This window comes from Pagrus major, chromosome 2, assembly GCF_040436345.1.
Source record: "Pagrus major chromosome 2, Pma_NU_1.0".
In the NCBI taxonomy this organism is placed as follows: Eukaryota; Metazoa; Chordata; class Actinopteri; order Spariformes; family Sparidae; genus Pagrus; species Pagrus major.
In genome coordinates this window covers 1,279,121-1,300,263 of record NC_133216.1, presented here as the reverse complement: position 1 = coordinate 1,300,263, position 21,143 = coordinate 1,279,121, and the positions used below count along the sequence as shown (strand labels likewise).

The window sequence follows — 21,143 nt, the reverse complement described above, 5'->3', positions numbered from 1 at the left end:
TTTACGCTTCAAACATCAGAGTGGAGTTCATCTGTGGAGATTATCTGGATGAAGGATCATAAATTTGGGATTATTTTCTGCAATAATCTAAAATCCAGTTCAATAATCCCACAGAGGAACCAGGACGATGCTAACTTCTGTTAGCTACAATGATACGTCATCGCTGCAGCTCTGTGGGGACATTTAGCTGTAATACCTCACGTGGCCACTGAGCAGCGCTGTGAGCGGTGCTGCACAGCTGTAACCATGGTAACTGTACACAACAAAGATGGCTGCCGCCCCTGAAAGAAAGTTGTTCGACATAAATTAGACAAAATATAATAAAAACTGAGACTAAAATATTGATTGAAACCAAAATACAACGACTATATGAATTAAAACCAGCTGACGTCGATATCAGTCAATCAGATCAATACCAACGTTTGATCAAACAAATAAATAACTGTATTTTATTTAACTTTCACTTCTTTCTATAATTATATATTAATATATTATTTTATATTCGAGTTATTTTAACCTTTTTTCAAATGATCTGCTTTTAATTCTGTTTCCTTTTCTTTGTTTTGATGTCATTGGAAATGTCCTCAGTGATCTCTGCAGTATAACTAAAGGCTGATATGATTGATTGATTGATTGATTGATTGATTGATTTACACACTCGCCTCTCAGACACTCAAATAAAATGGCGGAGGGTGAAAGTAGTGACTGTATATTAAATATGAAGTGATTTCTGACGCAGACTGAGTCCTGACCAGACTGTCTGTGTGTATACAGGTTCAGTCCTGTGTGTGTGTGTGTGTGTGTGTGTGTGTGTGTGTGTGTGTGTGTGTGTGTGTGTGTGTGTGTGTGTGTGTGTGTGTGTGTGTGGTGGGGCCTCCTGCAGCTACAATACACTCAGCTCACTGTGAGTAATGATTAAATCCTCTGCAGAGGAGTTGAGTCCACACAGCCTCGCCTGTCCGTCCTGTGCTCCAGTGTTTTATTGATCACGTCTGAATCTAATATGGATCCTGTTCTGATCAGTTATCAGATTATAACAAGAAACATCAGGAAACTGTACGAGGAGGAACTTTTTACCGTGTCAGTCGGTTCTCAATGAGACCTTCTGGTTAAATAAACAATAAGAATATAAATAAAATAAAACCGTCACAGACTCGACTCACATAAACCTCCCTGTGGTTCCTGTAACGGTCGTTGTTTTGTTTATCTGGGTCCAGTTTTAATGAGGGTTGTCAGCCGATAGATGTTTTTCACAGCAGCCATGTTGACATGAACCCGTCGAGTAAACACAGGAGAGACCAGAGATGCTGATTAAGATTCTGAGTCGGGTTCTGCTGTTGTGCCTGTCGGCTCGGTAGAAAGTCTCCGCGACACTAAATGGAACCGAACCTTCATTAATTAAACCTGTTTCATGTCAATATGGCTGCCGTGAAAAACGTTTATAGTACAACACCGTTGGTATCAGGTGGTATCTGTGTTTGGTCAGCAGCAACAGTCCTGGTAGTTTTCAGTTTGTGGAAAACAATTTAAAAATGGCGTCAACACACTGGAAAGTGTCCCAGTGTCCGGTCAGATGTGTCTGTCCTGGTGTTCAACAACCGACCTCTGGGCAGAACCGTCCGGTTTGTCGCCACAAATGCGGCGAGAAAATGTTTCAACCACTCGTCAAATATATCTGCTCTGATGTTAGCTAGCTAGTGTTAGCAACGTTAACGTTTGCCAGCTAGCGTTAGCCACGTAAGCTAGTGCTACAAACTCAGATGTTGTGCAGTGTTGTGGCGTGAACACAACTAAAGGGTTGTGTCTGAATGTGATCAATAACAGCTTTTAAAGTATACAGATTAAAAGTACTCAGTGCAGTAAAATGTCCGCTGTGACTGTTGTACTGTTATATATGTATGTGTATATATTTATATATATGTATATATATGATGTCATCAGATTATTATTTCTCATGCATTCATGTAAAAGTTGTTTTTCCCTTTGAGACGTTGTGAAAAATGACAGGAAGTGAAAACAGATGTGAGGTTTATTGATTAGCTTCTACTTTTCAAATGAAGCGAAACTCAAACTATTAGCAGACCGCACACACACGCACGCACGCACGCACGCACGCACGCACGCACGCACGCACGCACACGCACACACTTCCTGTTGCACACAGCTGTGAAGTCATTTGATGTGTGAGTCAGTGTTGATCTGCTAATTGAGACGGTCTGAAAAAAAAGACTCTGGTAGTGATGAAGAGAGACAGCTGATGTACTGATCCAGTTGAACTGGGTCATGAGTCACATGCTGTTTGTCAGTTTGTTGTATTAAAGTCAAACCTCATGTAGTTTTGTGTCAAAGCGCTCAGTGAACTACATCGTCTCATCAGCACCAGAACCAACACCAACATGGAGCCAACTGGGCTCAGAACAGCTCGTAAACAAGATGAACATCACAATAAATCTGCTCATATTGACAACTGCAGTTCTGGTTCTGGTTCAGTCCTGTGAGCTGCTGATGTACAGGAGCAGCTCTACAATGTTTCAGTTAGGAGACGACGTCACTGACGACGCCTTTTAATGACGTCACCGTCTGATGACACACTGACAAACATCACCTGTGAGATTCAAACAGGATCAATACATCACCTGTCTCTCTGCATCACTACAGACAAAGCTCTGATCAATGAGGTCCATGAGGGGAACAGGAAGGGGCGGGGCTTCAGCTCTCTGTAGCAACCTGAGGGGCGGGGCTTCAGCTCTCTGTAGCAACCTGAGGGGCGGGGCTTCAGCTCTCTGTAGCAACCTGAGGGGCGGGGCTTCAGCTCTCTCTCTGTCTGTCTCTGTCCTTCACCTGACTGGTGATGTAGCAGCCACATTATAAACAGTCTGCTGACTCTGTGGATTGTTTTAAAGACGTACCTGTTCAGACAGGTGACCTGCTCAGACAGGTGACCTGTTCAGACAGGTGACCTGCTCAGACAGGTGACCTGTATCACCTGCTCTGTGTCACTTTATCTTTCATGCTTTCTGTCTGTATGTTGTATAATATTTACCTGTAACTACTCACCTTTCATTGTTCACCTTTGACTTATATTTTATTTATTTTTTACATTTCATTCATCAGTTTGATGAGTGAACTATCTTCTGTGTTTGGGGTGATTTGATTTTAATCTTGTTCTCAAAGGTGAGCTGTCTTCTTAATGGTCACAGTGTCTTCATTTATAGATCAATAATCAATAATCAAAGTGTCTCTCTGTCTCTCTGTCTGCAGTCCTCATGTCTGTGGAGGACGCTGTTGTGTCGGATGGACTTTGTCTCCTAAAACCAGACGATGCACCAAACGTGAGTACAAACTGATGTCATCATGTGTCGTCCGCACCGCCGCGTCCTCACCGCTGTGTCTTCACCGCCGCGTCCTCACTGCCGTGTCCTCACCGCCGCGTCCTCACCACTGTGTCCTCACCGCTGTGTCCTCACTGCAGGCCAATCAGATCTGAGTGTCTTCCCTGTTGTTTGAGTGACCTGATCCTTGTGTAGAAGCAGAAGGCATCAGAACTTCCTCGTCTGTTTTGCGTTGATCGGATCAGATGATACTGATGAAGCTCTTGACAGTTTCCGTCTGAACATCTGGACTTTTATCGTTTGTCTGTGTTGAGTTTCATGTCGCAGTAAAACGCTGCAGCACTTTAATCTCCTCCGGCTGCTCATATTCAACACAAAACTGCTGGTGCTGCTCACTGAAACTCATCTGGACCACAGAACCATCCACTCCCTGCTGCTCAGCTCTTCATCTGTGTGTGTGTGTGTGTCCCAGAGTGCACTGCTGCGAGAAACATCCAATCAGAGAGCTGCAGACTCTGTCGCCGTGTGGCCGACGGTGGGATTAAGTTAAGAGGTCGATATTTGTAGAGTTCATTAGAAGAAATGCTAAGTTATTGTCGTCGTCACGGAAACAGTGCTGAGGCTCATGGGTAATGTAGTGTCAGAGTCAGTTCAGCCTTTTCATGTACGGATTGTTTATTTTTATTCGGGGTCCATTTAAATATTTTAATGTTCAGCAAAACTTTACTGTCCGACAACAAGCCCAGTGTTAGCCTGCAGCTAGCTTAGCATTAGCCTGCAGCTAGCCCAGTGTTAGCCTGCAGCTAGCTTAGCATTAGCCTGCAGCTAGCCCAGTGTTAGCCTTCAGCTAGCTTAGCATTAGCCTGCCAGACTCCTGTGTGGTGAAGACGATCAGCTGACTGGTCCCGGAGGAAACTCAGACTTGTTGTATTTTCTTTCTCAGAGATCCTGTATTGATGTGTTTGTGAAGAGGGGTCACTCTGGACAGATTTGAGACACTGAACTTTATAACAAACTTCATCACTGCAGGATGGTGGTTTTTGTGAAGTTTAGGTGAAGAAGAGAAACCACTGTGTGAAAATACTCTTAACTTGATAATAATGATTGATGCATTAATCTTTTAATCACTTTAATGTTGCAGCTGGTAAAGAGAGGCAGATTTATATGCTGCTGGGTAGTTTCATCATTTCATTGTTTATTATATTTTGTATTAATAATCTGACTCTTTAGTGAATCTAGCAGCTAAAGTTATCAAATAATTAATGCAGTAAAAAGTACAGTACTTCCCTCCTAGAAGTAATGGAGTAGAAGTATAAATTAACTAATATGTACATGAAGTATAAGTACATGAAAATGTGATCCAGGTAGAGTACTACAGTGAATCCACCTCCACCACTGATGACACAGATACTGTGAAGCTGCTGAGTCACTACAGATGTGTCTGATCACTGATGAACAGCTGATTGATGCTGCGGCGCTGCTTTATGACCCAGTTCAAAGTGTGAAGTTCTGCTGGTCCAGAGTCCGTGTGCTCAGTCAGAGCTGCAGATTTATGAGCGGATCAGAGCGGCTTCAGGGATTTACGTTGATTCTGTACTTTATGGTTTCCACACCGGACCTACAGTGTGTTTATGTAACACACATGTGGACCTGATGGACTAATCCTCTGTTTCTGTTTCACAACACAGACACAGAATCTACAGAACCTTTGTGTGTCTGTCAGTGGGAGAGGAAGTATTCAACTCCTTTACTGAAGTAAAAGTACTGACGCCACCCTGAGAAAGTAATCTGTTACAAGTAAAAGTCCTGTGTTGAAGATGTTACTTCAGTACAAGCATGAAAAACTACTTCAAGTATTCAAGTTAAAAGTACCTGTGTTAGCTTTAGCTTCATGCAGTTAGCATGATCATGACCTGGACCTGTTAGCTTTAGCTTCATGCAGTTAGCATGATCATGACCTGGGCCTGTTAGCTTTAGCTTCATGCAGTTAGCATGATCATGACTTGGACCTGTTAGCTTTAGCTCCATGCAGTTAGCATGATCATGACCTGCACCTGTTAGCTTTAGCTTCATGCAGTTAGCATGATCATGACCTGGACCTGTTAGCTTTAGCTTCAGTCTTAATTTAAGTGAGCTGTGCTTCTCCACAGATGCTTGTAAACGTCTTTGTAAACCTACGCAGAGAGGGGGGTTATGGGTAACTGTAGTAACTACTAGTATTCACACACACACAAACACACACACACACACACACACACACTTAAATGGTTTCTTTCAGGTCGGGATTATTCAGTTTGGCTGTGAAAGACCTGCAGAGAGAAACTCGTGAATGGAAACAGATTTACTCTCTCTGTCTGAAGGCTTAGACACACACACACACACACACACACACACACACACACACACAGACCACACACACAAAATACACACACTTGTACACACTCACACATCTAAGTCCCACTGGGCTCAGAGCCCGCAGAGTAAAGCTAACTGTTTGGTCACATTGTCCTGACATAAGAAAACTACACACGAACACACACACACACACACACACACACACACACACACACACACACACACACACACACACACACACACCTCTGGTTGAGAGGAGGTTGGTTCAGAGGAGGTTGGTTCAGAGGAGGCTGTATGTCGATGACAGATGGTCTCTGGTGTCTTTAATCTCCTGCTCGATGACCTTTGACCTCTTCCAAATCAATGCTGCTCAGACCAGTGCTAATGTTAGCCGAGCTTAGCATGTCGACATGACTGTTAGCAGGATACCGCTGAAGCTAATGGCTGCATCCCGTCAGGCTTAGCTTAGCTAACATGCTCATTATTATAGCTGTAGCAGGCTAACTGCTAACGTGCTGTTTAAAGAGCTCTTATGTTTAAACTGTGGAGCTCGTAAAGTTCGAGCTGTTTAAATAAAGTTAACTTGAGTATTATAAACATGTCACGTCCCAATAAGTTCAGAGAGAAGAGCAGAGCTGCACATCTGTTCTGATAAACACATATACACATATACACATATACACATATATACATATATGTGTATATGTGTGTATATCTACTGTCTATGTTTCCTTTTTAAAAAATGAAATACAATAACATCTGACTCCTCTCTCTCTCTCCTTGCCTTGTCACCTTGTCTCCTTCTGTCCTCTCCTTGCCTCCTGTCCTTGTAGCCAGGTGTCTTCCTCGTTGCCATAACAACGCCGTGTGTCGTCAGTCTAACCGCTGCATGTGTCGACAAGGTTTCCATGGTTACCGCTGTGAGGTCTCCACGGTGACGCTCTCTCTGGCAGGGCGCCTGCTGACCCCCATCCGTCCCACCGGCGCCCCACACCTGAACCCCGGACCTTCCAGCAGTCCTCCAGGACCAGAACCAGGACCAGAACCAGGAACCAGGAAAAAACCAGCTGGCTCCACCACCCTGAGTCCATCTGTGACCCCCGACTCTGCTCCGGATGAGTCTGCTGGAGCTCAAATGGAGGACGGAGGAGGTGTTACTGAGGAGAACCGGGTCTCCTCTAAGAGTCCACAGGTGGGACGGAGAGCTGCGAGGACAGAGGACGAGTTTAACACCCAGACAGGAGACAGTGGAGACACTGAGGCGGACTCAGCTGGTCTCAGTCCAAAACTAAAACCTCATCCAGCACCAAAGGACGTCCCAGAGTCCCAAGAACAGGAAGGACTGACGAGTCCAGCATCTCCGTCCCGGTCCTGGTCCTGGTCCGAGGGAACAGGAGCGACAGATTTAACAGAAAATCAGATGAATAAAATCCAGAATCTGGACTCAAACCTGAGGCCCGACCTGGAGGACGGGCTGAGTCTGGAGCTGAACGCTGGACCGAGTCAAGAGTTCAGACTTAATCTGGAGTCTGAGCCCGGGCCGAGGGGAGGGAAGAGTGTGGACCCGGTTCTGACGGGAGAGAAGAGGAAGGAAGAGGAGGAGGTGAAGAAACAGTCTCTGAGGTAAGACCAGTAATAGATTACTTGTACTTTATGTACCACAGAGAGATGTTGTACTTTACTGCACTACATTAATCTGACTGGAGTTACTGAAGTACTGATACCGCTCTGTAGTAGTACTAGTACTTAATAAACCTGATAACTTCACACTTTAACACAGTACTGTTACGTTTCCTGATACTTTGTGTTTTAAAATCAAGTAAACTGTAATGAGTCTGTTGTGGCAGCAGGTGGAGCTGTTCACCTGAAAATACACACTGTAGGTACTGCACAGTACTGTGAACTACACACTGTAGGTACTGCACAGTACTGTGAACTACACACTGTAGGTACTGCACAGTACTGTGAACTACACACTGTAGGTACTGCACAGTACTCTGAACTACACACTGTAGATACTGCACAGTACTGTGAACTACACACTGTAGGTACTGCACAGTACTGTGAACTACACACTGCAGTAATCACTACTATATAAGTACACAAACAATAAACAAGACATTTACTCCTGTGGTGAAAAGTAACTAAGTACACATACAAATTTTAAGTACTTGTAGTTACATTACATTACGAGTAGTTCTGCTCCTCTACATCTGAGAGATATTGTACTTTTTACTCCACTACATGTATTTAATAACTTTAGTTACTAGTTACTTTTCATGTAATCAAGTAATATTAATCCACAACACTGACGGGACAGTTTACTGCAACATGAGTACTTTTACTTTAACTACTTTAAGTACATTCACTGATAATACTTAGATACTTTTACTGAAGTAATGTTTTGAATGCATGACTTGTAGTGAAGTATTAGTACTTTAACTGAAGTAAAGTATCTGATTACTTCTTTGGAGAGTTTGAGTTTTCTGTCCTCAGTGTTAACAATCATCTTAACCCTGAGTCACAGGTCAAAGGTCGTGGAGGTCAGGGGTCAGAGCCCGGGTCACAGCCCTGGTCACAGCCCGGGTCACAGCCCGGGTCACAGCCCGGGTCAGAGCCCGGGTCACAGCCCTGGTCACAGCCCGGGTCACAGCCCTGGTCACAGCCCGGGTCACAGCCCGGGTCACAGCCCGGGTCAGAGCCCGGGTCACAGCCCGGGTCAGAGCCCGGGTCAGAGCAGACTGTGGGAAAGCTGAGCACAGGGAGCTGAGTCAGGAGGGATTCTGGGAAGTGTAGTTTTGTGGTTATTTGTATGAAACAGGCGGCTGCTGGGAAGATGTTTACAGACTTAAAGGAACAGTTCACCACGTAAACCCCAGTGTGTCAAACTTCAGTTAGAATAGATCAGAATAGTCAGATGCGACTGTTTGCACGCTAAATTAGCCTGTTTGCTAGCGAGCTAAAAGTTAGTTCAGGTTTAGCTCAACTTCGGTTTGTTTACTTTGTCACAGGGGCCTCAGTTCTGTCAACACTTCTACGTTATGAGACAGTTTTTACTTTGATTTGACATTTAACTCAATGAACCGTCACAACACAACAAGCTAGCTCAACAAACAGACCAACAACAGGTAGACAGTGTCAGCTCCGGCTTGTCACCAGGTCTCCTGCAGTGTAAAGCTGCACAGTTCATCTAAATATGATCAGAATCAGATTAATATTTTTGTCGCAGAAGCTGAACCACTTTTCTTCACAGTCCGTCCGATGGTTGCTGAGAAGCTTCTCTACGAACCTCACGGTGGCGCTGCAGCGAACGTCAGAGGGTTAATCGTCTGTAATAATGTGAAAACGGTCTGAAAGTTGCTCCACGCAGCGTCAGCAGTGACGTCACCGGTGCCACAGCGTTGTTCAGACTGGTCCAGATGTGTGTTGTGTTCAGAACCTGCTCCGACATGAGCTCACATATTATCTCGTCCACTAAATCTATCACAGTTGTATCTGCTGCGCGTTGTGTGGCTCATAAAAAGTAACCAGCAGCTGTAACATTTGAGTTCAGACACACAACGAGGGTGAAAAACAAACTGTGTTCAGACTGTGAGGCGTCTCTGTGTGTGTGTGTGTGTGTGTGTGTGTGTGTGTGTGTGTGTGTGTGTGTGTGTGTGTGTTATCAGCTCTGGCCTGCAGGACAGATTGATGTTCAGCAGGTCTGAGCTGCTCTCCATCAGCCTGTTAAAGGTCATTTTAAATCATTCAGTTGGTCTCAGCCCTCCCACGCGTGACGCTCGGCTTCAGAACATTCCTGCTCTAACACCGGTCCATAAACACGCCGTCAGATGTGACAGCAGCCACATTTGTTGTGTGTGAACTTCATATTTTGATATTTTAGCTCACAGCTGTGCTAAACTCCGTCTCCCTTGGTTACCGGTGCCGACCTGTCAGTCTCTCCATGGCGTGTAATTCAAAAGACCGTCTTCATACGGCGGCCATTTTCCTCCGACGTCGGGTTCAGGGTGTGACGCTCCAGTGATCGGATGATTTTATGATGCTGTGAAGAAAATGTTTCCTGATGAATCAAATGCTGAAGAGAAAAAGTAGAGTGAGAGTCTGGAGGGACGTCAGACAACATGTTTGATGACATTAGCTAACGTTAGCATTCACTGCCGTCCTCGCTAACACGACTGATTGCATCCAGTTTGTTTTACGTTCAGGTTTAAATAAATGAATCCTGTTGTGCCGTGTGACAGAAATGTTTAGCTAGGAAGTGGATGGATGCTAATGTTAGCTGTTGTCCTACAGAAGCTTATGTGTGTGTGTGTGTCTGTGTGTGTGTGTGTCAGTCTGAGGGAGGCCCAGGCTGTGCTGCTGAGAAAGACGCTCTCACGGGGAGGAAGAGGAGACAAGATGGCCGCCCTGCTGATGAAGCACATTGAGAAGGAAAGAAAGAAACTTGTCACTGTGACTTCCTCTTCGTCCTCTTCGTCCTCTTCTGTCTCCTCATCTTCATCGACGTCATCGTCCTCAGTGAAGTCTTTCCACACTCAGAAGGGCCAGTACACCGTCCACTTCACTGCACCAGCAGGTCAGTAAAGCTAACGGGTCCCAGGTCATCATATCACGCTAACAGACTGAGGCTAAAGCTAACACAACCACTGTCAAACAATTTCTACATTATTAGACTGGATGATCCTGCAGTCACAACACAACAAGCTAGCTTAAAACAAACAAACACAAGCACAGAAGCATTTCCAGAGTTAGCCAGAAAGCTTTCCTGTTCTGCTTCAGTCTTAACCATCAAAATAACGAGATAGGACTCAAAGTATCAGGAAAAGTATTAATGTTATTATTTTTCCTGCTGATTTGATGATAAAACAGTCCTCCATGACCAAACCTCATTGTGTTTCACTGTGTGTAATGTTTATCTGGTGGTGTTGGGTTTACAGATAAGAGAGCAGACATGATAATCAAGCAGTACCATGTTTGTACACGTGAACACGAGCGTACAGTGTATTTAACACACATACCACAACACAGGGGTCATTATGTTATACAATAATAAGTGTTGTGAGGCTGATACGCCGGCGCTGACAGATAAACTGTACACGTCCAGGTCGTGTCTGTCAGCCATACGTCGTTGGAAGGAGCTGACGGTGATTTAATGGAGCTGGAATGCCTGTTTTTACTGAGTGTGAGCTTCAGATAAGGTGAATGTTAATACAGTCTCATAGTTCAGCCTCGATCACTGTGATTAGACCAGTAAAGAGTTCCTGTTATTGTCCGGCTGTGGAGAGAACTGACTGGAGAACAGGTCATATGAGCACTCATTCATTCAAGAATTAAGAAAATCGCTCTTTTCTAAAAACCAGAGCAAAACCCTCAGATATGCACATGAGGACTACATACTTTACACAGTATCATGCTAACAGACTGAGGCTAAAGCTAACAGGTCCAGGTCATGATCATGCTAACAGACTGAGGCTAAAGCTAACAGGACCAGGTCATGATCATGCTAACAGACTGAGGCTAAAGCTAACAGGACCAGGTCATGATCATGCTAACAGTGGAGCGTTAAGACGCAGATGTGTCACCTGCAGGTGGAGTGTGTTGAGATGATGCTGTCATAATGTGCACAGTGTTTCTACTTTGTTTATAGTTGTTCTGCTTCACTGTAGCTCTCACACTGGCTCACCGTGTGTGTGTGTGTGTGTGTGTGTGTGTGTGTGTGTGTGTGTGTGCGTGTGTGTGTGCGTGTGTGTGTGAGTCAGGACATGAGCTCATAGACAAACAGCAGCAGAAACAACCAGCCTCTATTCCACTCAAACCCACCTCGGCCCTCTGCCCCGCCGGGCCCCTGACGAGGGTCCGACAGCAAAACAAGAACCACTTCAGCCACATTGTCGGATGTGATTAGCTGAAATCTCATTACGCAGCTGAATAGAGCGAGTTGTAGCTTCACATCGAGAGATCTCGAGTCATATGACATGAATATTATGACACATTCTGCTAACTGGTATCATAAATTGCAAAGAATTTCATCTTAATCACTCAAAACACAAAGTGACTAAAAACGGTGACCCTATTTTAAGTTTTGGTAAACAAAGGATGGAGCCTGGCAACAACACACCACCCTGCTGCATGTGCAAATACACATCAGTGAGACAAACAGACTCCATGTTTCTACTCAAAGACAGAAAGAAGTTCATGTAGAACATTTGCTGAATTTACAAGAAGGAACAAATAAGTCAGAATCAGTCAGAGACAGAGTTTCACACAGTTTATAAAGTGTCTCCAACTCAACAACTCACTAAACTCACACATTTGTTAAGGGAGTCTGGGGACAAAGAAGTCGCCTATACTGGTTACTGTTTAGTGTATTTGTAAAATGTGACATGTTTAGATCAATAAAATGTTTCTTCTTTCATAAAGTGAGTGTAAATGGTGAAATCAGTGTAAACAGTGTGTTCAAACAGCTGCTAAATGTTGGCAGGTCAGACTTTAGCACTTTATAAAGTTTGTTTTAACTCAACAACTCTGAAAATTAGCTGATTTGTTAAGGGAGTCTGGTTCAGTGGTGGTTGTTCATCTTCTTCTTGTTCTTCCACAGAGGACCTCAGTTCAGTAGATGGTCTGCTCCGTCCTCCTTTAAAGTCCCGGTGTGCTGTGAGGAGCACCGGTTACTGCAGTCAGGAGCTACTTTTAGCTTCAGCCCCTGAAACTTAAACCAGGGTTGCATCATCAGTCCTGTGGTCTGTTATGAAACTGTAGCAATGATACAAGTTCTCAAAGTCTAATAACAAAGAGAAGAAGAAAGTAAGGAGGGGGAGGAGGGACACACTCACATACTCATACTCTCTCTCTCTGTGATGGAGCAGATCCATGCTCAACATTTAGTTTGGAGTCGAGCCCAGTCCTGCTCACTGCTCCCAATTATCTCTCTACCACCCTCTCTCTCTCTCTCTCTCTCTCTCCCCAGACACACTGTTGCTCGCTCGCTCACACACACACACACACACACACAGGAGTGTTTAGAGGAAAACAGATCGTGGAGAGGGGGGGGGGCCTCTGCTCATTTTTCTTCTTCCCTCCTTTTTTTCCTGCGACTGTTTTTTTTAACTCCACCACAGAGGAAGAGGGAGAGAGAGAGAAGGAGGGAGGTCGAGTTAGAGGGGAGAGTTTTTGGACGATGCAACGAGCTCAGAAACTTTGACTGCAACACAAAGTGAAATGCTGCAGCCTCGACTCTGCTGCGTGCTGCTGTCCGTCTTCATTGTTTTCATCTCTCCTCTGTCAGCTGATGGACCGACAGGAGGAGGAAGAGGAGGAGGAAGAGGAGGGGTGGAGAGGATCCAGGTGATGTTCACGCCGACCATCTGCAAGGTGCGCTGCAGCCAGGAGCGATGTGTCAACTACTGCGAGCGAGGCAACGTGACCACGCTGTACAGCAGCAGTGAGGCGGGAGGAGCGAGGAGAGACGGCTCACAGGGACCGGGCTCCCACGGACCGGGCTCCCACGGACCGGGCTCCCACGGACCGGGCTCCCACGGACCGGGCTCCCACGGACCGGGCTTCAGAGTCTGTAAGTCCAACTTTTGACTTCTAACTTCTCCTGTGTAGCTTCAGTGTTTTCATGTCGGGCTGAGGACTCACCTGATCTCAGCAGGTGACATGATGATGGCTCGAGTCTGTGAGCCTGAAACAAGCCTGGAAGAAGCAAATCCAACATAAGAACGGGTCAGAACTGCAGCGCATTAACCGATAAGCCAGAGGTTATTGATCGACTGATATCCTGATATATCAGCGACTGACTGCATGAGTTCAGTGAGTTTATCTGATCACCCATCACAGCAGTCGAGGCTCCTCCTGTGACCGTCGCTGTCAGGCTGGAGATTTAAAATGGTGACAGAGAGCTGAAGCCTTATAAAGACGTCACAGCCGACAGAGTCGTCAGTGACGTCACAGCTTTTCTGAGCCCAGTTGGCTCCGTGTTGGTGCTGGTTCTGGTGCTGATGAGACGATGTAGTTCACTGAGCGCTTTAACACAAAACTACATGAGGTTTGACTTTAATACAACAAACTGACAAACAGCATGTGATTCATGACCCAGTTCAACTGGATCAGTTGATAGCTGCTGACACATCAGTGAGAGTTACGGGCCGGTTGTCGGTGTAGTCGGGCGGTGTGCGTTCAGGTTCAGGTGCGTTCAGGTTCAGGTGCGTTCAGGTTCAGGTGCGTTCAGGTGCTCCAGAAGAGGAGCTGGTTTCTACAATCTCACTAACTCCAGCTGTTGTCTTTGGTTATTGTTGTGATTGAGGGACCAGAGCTGCAGAAATGACTCCGTGTTCAAAAGAAAGATGAGATCCAGACTCACGGAGGATCTGGTCTGAAGCTCTGCAGCAGCATTTTGGACCGGACGGTTCAGGATGTTCAGCAGAGCCGTCGAGTGTTTGTTGTCTACCTCTGTAGCCGCTGTAGCTCTGACGTCCTGATGCATTTTTGGGGAGGAACTCCACAGAATGGACTGAACGGACCTCCCACCAAAATACCAAGCAGAGAAACTGGACCTCAACGTGCCGGAGCGCTGCCATGGAAATAAAACCCAGTTGCTGCAGTAAAGCTTCAACATATGAGGGAACATGTGCACCGTGTGAAGCTGCTCCAGCTGCGTCACGTGACCTGCAGCTGGATCCGAAGCAGCCGGCGGAGATTGTTGTTGGTTTGGTTCTGAAACACGTTCAGCGAAATATGTGAAACAGAGAGAACGAGGAGAAACACGGCTGACATGTGGCTTTCATTTATCATTAACTTAACCCTCTCTCTCTCTCACACACACACACACACTCACTCACACACACACACACATGCACACACACACACACATGCACTCACACACACACACTCACACACACACGCGCACACACGTGCCCGGGATGTTTTCTTGGTGATGTGTGAATGTTTAGCAGTGAGGTAAGACTAGACACACACACACACACACACACACATACACACACACACACACACACACACACACACACACACACACACACACACACACACACACACACACAGTAGAGTGAGGGAGGAGGTGATGACATCATGGGGTCAAAAGGTCAATCCGCCCCCCCTCCACGGTGCCTCCTCAGCCTCTAACACTGATTTTCTCCCTCTGAATGAACTTTATCGGCACACATGCGCGTTAACAGAGCAGCTTGTCCTCCATCTTGTGAGAAGTCCTGATTATTTGAAGAGGGACGTCTTCCTCTCGCCACCGTCTCCTTGTTACTCTCGCTCTCCATCTGAAGGCAACCGTGTGCCGATGGGAGAGGAGGACATCCTGTTGTGCGTCAGGCTTTAGCGTGAAGTTTGCCTTGAAAGGAACCAGGTGAGATGCTGACAGCTAGCTGACGACCTTAAAGGAACAGTTCACGAATCCAGAACCCAGAGATCACAAGCTGATCTGAGGAGACGTTATTTACTCCCTTTTGAAGCAGGAATCTTCACTGTAGCTGCTAAACTAAAAGTGTTAGCATGCACCCCGATGACTCTACAACCCTTTGGATGATTTGTTGAAGTTGTTTAATGCTGCTGGACTTGAGATTTTCTCTGAGAAGGACGCAGATGTTCAGAGACAGTCCGCTAACAGAGAGCAACAGTAGCTAACGCTAGTTTAGAAATGGAGCTCGCTATAATAAACTAACGCCCGGCTTCCAGCACAACACACAGGATCTGCAGAACATCAAGTGTCTCCTGACGTCTCATCACAAAGACTTGCTTTGTTGTCAGAAACCCGTCTGCAGAGGTCCTGAGAACACCTGGTTCTGCTGCCTCAAACATCTTGTAGATAAAACGGTCAAAAACACGGCTGGTCATTTAATGAAATGGAAATGTCACAACGTGCTGCCGGGCTCGTGCTCTCACTTCAGATGAGGTGCATGCTAACGCTGTAAGCTTAGAAGCTACAGTGAAGATTTGAGCTTGAAACAGGATGAACGTCTCTCCTGCAGACTGTGATCACAGCAGACGAGCTGCACGGAGACATCTGATGTTTCAATCATCTCCAGCTGCTTCAGCTGTTCAGCAGAACGCTGCAACTCTGTTTCACTGTGAAGCTCCAGAAATGTTCTGTGGACTACGAGACTTCACCTGACTTTATATCATCAGGAGGAGATGATGGCTGAGCCTGACTTTATATCATCAGGAGGAGATGATGGCTGAGCCTGACGTTATATCATCAGGAGGAGATGATGGCTGAGCCTGACTTTATATCATCAGGAGGAGATGATGGCTGAGCCTGACTTTATATCATCAGGAGGAGATGATGACTGAGCCTGACTTTATATCATCAGGAGGAGATGATGGCTGAGCCTGACTTTATATCATCAGGAGGAGATGATGGCTGAGCCTGACTTTATATCATCAGGAGGAGATGATGGCTGAGCCTGACTTTATATCATCAGGAGGAGATGATGACTGAGCCTGACTTTATATCATCAGGAGGAGATGATGGCTGAGCCTGACTTTATATCATCGGGAGGAGATGATGACTGAGCCTGACTTTATATCATCGGGAGGAGATGATGACTGAGCCTGACTTTATATCATCAGGAGGAGATGATGGCTGAGCCTGACTTTATATCATCGGGAGGAGATGATGACTGAGCCTGACTTTATATCATCAGGAGGAGATGATGACTGAGCCTGACTTTATATCATCAGGAGGAGATGATGACTGAGCCTGACTTTATATCATCGGGAGGAGATGATGGCTGAGCCTGACTTTATATCATCGGGAGGAGATGATGACTGAGCCTGACTTTATATCATCGGGAGGAGATGATGGCTGAGCCTGACTTTATATCATCGGGAGGAGATGATGGCTGAGCCTGACTTTATATCATCAGGAGGAGATGATGGCTGAGCCTGACTTTATATCATCAGGAGGAGATGATGGCTGAGCCTGACTTTATATCATCAGGAGGAGATGATGGCTGAGCCTGACTTTATATCATCAGGAGGAGATGATGGCTGAGCCTGACTTTATATCATCAGGAGGAGATGATGACTGAGCCTGACTTTATATCATCAGGAGGAGATGATGGCTGAGCCTGACTTTATATCATCAGGAGGAGATGATGGCTGAGCCTGACTTTATATCATCAGGAGGAGATGATGGCTGAGCCTGACTTTATACCATCAGGAGGAAATGACTGAGGTTTAGTTCTTGGCTGTTGAACTGTTTTGCAGTACTGGACACAGTCGATGGGCTCTGTGTCGACTTGGTGAAGGAGCAGACAGCTGTTTGCTAACATGTTAGCATGTTGGGTGTTTCTGAGCCGCAGGAACCAAACGTGGAGCACAGAGCTGTCAGATCAGTGACTCACACAGTTTCATGTGTTTATTCATCTGTGTTTATATCATTTCATCTTTTTAATCTCTGTGTTTATCGCTGCACTCCTTTTTCCATCGCTCTGGTTGTTTTCTCTTTTGCCCCAGTTACCTCCCAAAGTGTGTGTGTGTGTGTGTGTGTGTGTGTGTGTGTGTGTGTGTGTGTTGATGCAGTCCATCTGTGGGGCGATGTCCAGGGTAATAATTAGGTCATTGTGTTTACACCAACACACACATGCAGCATCTCTGAGTGTGTGTGTGTGTGTGTGTGTGTGTGTGTGTGTGTGTGTGTGTGTGTGTGTTTCACTAGAAGAATAAACAAACATTTCAAATACAAGCGTACATGCACAGGGTGTGGACATGAACACACAACAAGAGGCAGAACAAAACAGAAACCAGAGCATGAAGAACAATAAGACACGGATGTAATAATGAGTCGAGTCTTCAAACTGCTTGTTTTGTTCAACCGACCGTCCAAAACCCAAAGACTCTTCATTTACTGTCAGAAATGACAAAAAAGCAGCACATTTTTAATTTTAAGAAGCCGGAAACAGACGATGTTTGACATATTTGGCTTGAAAATCAAATAACCGACCGAATTATCAGGTTCAGTTCCCTTTTTATTTAGTTACCACAGAGTCCATACATCCAGTATTATCATTTATACATAACTCAAACAAACAAACGCCCTCTGTAGTGAAACAGTGATACAACTGAGTTCAGATACATTGTCAGGAAGCAGATAAGGGCCGTTACATTAAACAGACGTCATGAACCTTTGTAACAATCAGACCTGTTCACAATGTCCAGAGCAGAGTTTACATTAAACCACCAAACCTTTCCTGGTGGAGTCTCATTACAAATGTCATGAAAATATCATAAATGATTTCAGTCCAGTCATCCACAGTAGGAACATCTGGTCTCATGATGACCTCCTGCCAGCTGCACTTAGGATCTGAAATAGATATCGGACATGGGAGGGAACAGGTAACCCAAATACACGGCTTACCTTATGAACCTCCTGCCAGAAGGTAATATCAGGTTCATGTAGTTGAAGCAGGGAGGCTGGAGGTCAGTCACAGTTGGGGGGCTGAAGGGTCGATCTGTATAATGACGTAGTAAACGGTGAGCACCGTTCATGTCTGTTGTATTAGTTTGAATGGTCAGGATAACGTGTGTCTGATCGGTATCAGCAGCAGACGTATTAAACTGTAGGTCAAATCATCACCGACTGCAAGGAGATGAAGAGGGAGACACACCGCCTCCACTAAATAGTCCCTGAACTACACCCTCAAACACGTTCAGTAAGAAAAGTAAACGGTTAACAGAGTGAAGCTCTGCACACGACTCGTATCACAGAATCAATAATGATTGATTGATTGATTATTTCTCACAGTTCAGATCTCAGAGCTGCTGATAGAGATCACAGCCACAGACGAACCTGCCATCAGAGCTGCCGGTTTCCTTCCTGCTGCACAGACTTCTGGGTATTTTCCTCTCATTGGCAGCAGCTTCAGCACCCGCTGAACTCTGGGTAACAATGCAGCCGCTTCCTGTCGCAGGCACTCAAACAGGAAGTAGGAAGTGGCTGGCTCGCTCTGTTGGCGCCCGCTCCATTTTCACCTCCGTCCCATCAGGGCAGCTCGCTTTGTTTGATATCTTCACATCACCTGACCTCACACATGACCCTGTGGTCGCCTAGCAACAGAAGGGGGGTCAGGAGGGCGGGGGCACGCCCACACCTCCCAGGATGCAACTGTGTTACAGCCAGAGAGTAAACAGTAGAGTGTGTTTCCAGGCCCGCAGTAAACATGATGGATGTGTGTTAGTGTTGGCCTCAGCCCTGTGTGTGTGTGTGTGTGTGTGTGTGTGTGTGTGTGTGTGTGTGTGTGTGTGTGTGTGTGTGTGTGTGTGTGTGTGTGTGTGTGCGCGCGCAACATAGTATGTACAAAAATACTCCATTACAAGTAGGGTTGTACCGATCCGATCACGTGACTCGGAAATCGGGGCCGATCACGCCACTGAAGACTCGATCGGGACTCGGACGTTACGACCCGATCAGAGATCGGTTTTATATATATTTATTTAGTCATTATTTGTATTAGATTGTTGATATATGGGCTATTGGTGATTCAAAATAAAAAAAATAAAATGAGTATTTACTACCACCGTTTACGACATGCGCATGCGCAGAAGACCAGCACGCCAGTTTGTTTTGAAGCGGAGTGGCGAGTTGTGGCGCACCATGTCTGCTGTGTGGAAGTATTTTAAAGTGAGTGACGAGAACGATGCAGTTGCAAACTGTCAGATATGTAAATTTGGGATATCGAGGGGTGGTAAAATATAATAAAAAATAAGGGACACCTTGGATAGTTTTCTTCGATCTTTTTAATTTTTTAAATGTATTATAAGAGTATCGGATCGGGACTCGGTATCGGCAGATACTCAAAAATCAAAGGACTCGGACTCGTATCGGGGGCAAAAAACCCTGATCGGAGCATCCCTAATTACAAGTAAAAATCCTGTACTTAAAATCCTACTTAGGTAAAAGTACTGTCAGCTTCATGTACTGTTACACTTTACTGTGTAATAACCCTTTAAATACAGTACCTGAGTAAATGTACTTAGTTACTTTCCTCCAGCAGGAGTAATGTAATCCTGATCAGGTGTGTGTTGTCCGTCCTGCAGTCCTCTGTCCTCTGCTCTGTAAGAACGGCGGCGTCTGCCTGCAGAAGGATCGCTGTCTCTGCCCGCCAAACTTCACCGGGAAGTTCTGCCAGTTGCCCCTCGCTGCCGCCACCGGCGCCGGCGCCGGCGCTGCTCCGCCCTCCTCCACCAATGAGATCGTCAAGCCCGCGCTGCTCTCCCCCATTAATCAGGAGCTGACCCAGTCTGAGTTCCTGGTGCCGCTGGGACACAACCAGGAGACGGCGAGGGCTGGAGGTGAGTCTGATTTTGAGTCGGACAGAGCCAGGCTAGCTGTTTCCCTCTGTTTCCAGTCTTTATGCTAAGCTAAGCTAACCAGCTCCTGGCTGTGTGGACGTAAGAGAGGAATCGCTCTGAATGTCTATTAGAGGAAGATTTAACGTAATGTCAGACTTTAGCTTCAACACTCACGTGTTACTGTGTGCAGCCCCCGGCCCCTCCATGGTGAAGGTCCGAGTGCAGCACCCCCCTGAGGCCAGCGTGAAGATCCACCAGGTGCTGAAGGTAACGGAGACAAAGAAGACATATTGTCCGGTGGTTTTACAGTCAGATGTTTCTTGTTACAGTTTCTTCTTTGTTCCAGGTGTCTGGTTTCAGTCCCGCCCTGCAAACTCTCTCCTCCTCCTCTGGGTCGGCGGGCGCTCCGGCTCCGGGCGGCGGGGCGGTCGAGGCTCAGACCCTGAGGGGGGACGGCACGTACAACCAGCAGTCCGGGTTCAAGTACTGCTTCAGAGAGGTCAAAGACGGGCAGGTGAGCCATGTTTGTCCTGCGTGGAATGATTTTATCGTGTGAGCCTTTCTGGTGAAAGTGAGTCAGTGTTTTATCGTTTATGATCCTGTAATGAGACGTCTCTGCTTCACATTAGCTCTCTGGCTGCAGACGTTCAGTGTGTTCGCACTTTTCCCTCCTCGGCCATTTTTCATGCTGATAATAGAGCACAGCTTTAGTTTGGGCTGCGGCAGCTGCTGTCAACCCGTCAGAGCCAACGCTGCAACAACAAGTGTCACAGCTACTGAACCGCCTCCCCCCGACACTTCAGCCACCACACCCTCAAGACGAGACTTTTCAAGGCAGGAGTATTGTGTCCCCCTGTCTGTCCTCCTGTCTGTCCCCCTGTCTGTCCCCGTCTGTCCTCCTGTCTGTCCCCCTGTCTGTCCCCCTGTCTGTCCTCCTATCTATCCTCCTGTCTGTCCCCCTGTCTGTCCCCGTCTGTCCTCCTGTCTGTCCCCCTGTCTGTCCCCCTGTCTATCCCCCTGTCTGTCCCTGTCTGTCCCCCTGTCTGTCCCCCTGTCTGTCCTCCTGTCTGTCCCCCTGTCTGTCCCCCTGTCTGTCCCTGTCTGTCCCCCTGTCTGTCCCTGTCTGTCCCCCTGTCT

General features: G+C 46.3%; 1 protein-coding gene across 1 annotated transcript in view; it reads left to right on the top strand.

The window, feature by feature from the left end:
* The first annotated feature begins 3,271 nt into the window (after nt 1-3,271).
* ltbp4 (latent transforming growth factor beta binding protein 4) overlaps nt 3,272-21,143 on the top strand; it is a 43,173-nt gene continuing 25,301 nt past the window's right edge. Inside the window, 7 exon segments of the mRNA XM_073482069.1 lie at nt 3,272-3,332; nt 6,521-7,310; nt 10,022-10,263; nt 12,973-13,257; nt 19,752-20,006; nt 20,197-20,273; nt 20,353-20,520. Of these exon segments, the coding sequence (XP_073338170.1) occupies nt 6,577-7,310; nt 10,022-10,263; nt 12,973-13,257; nt 19,752-20,006; nt 20,197-20,273; nt 20,353-20,520 (1,761 nt within the window). The 5' untranslated portion in view covers nt 3,272-3,332; nt 6,521-6,576.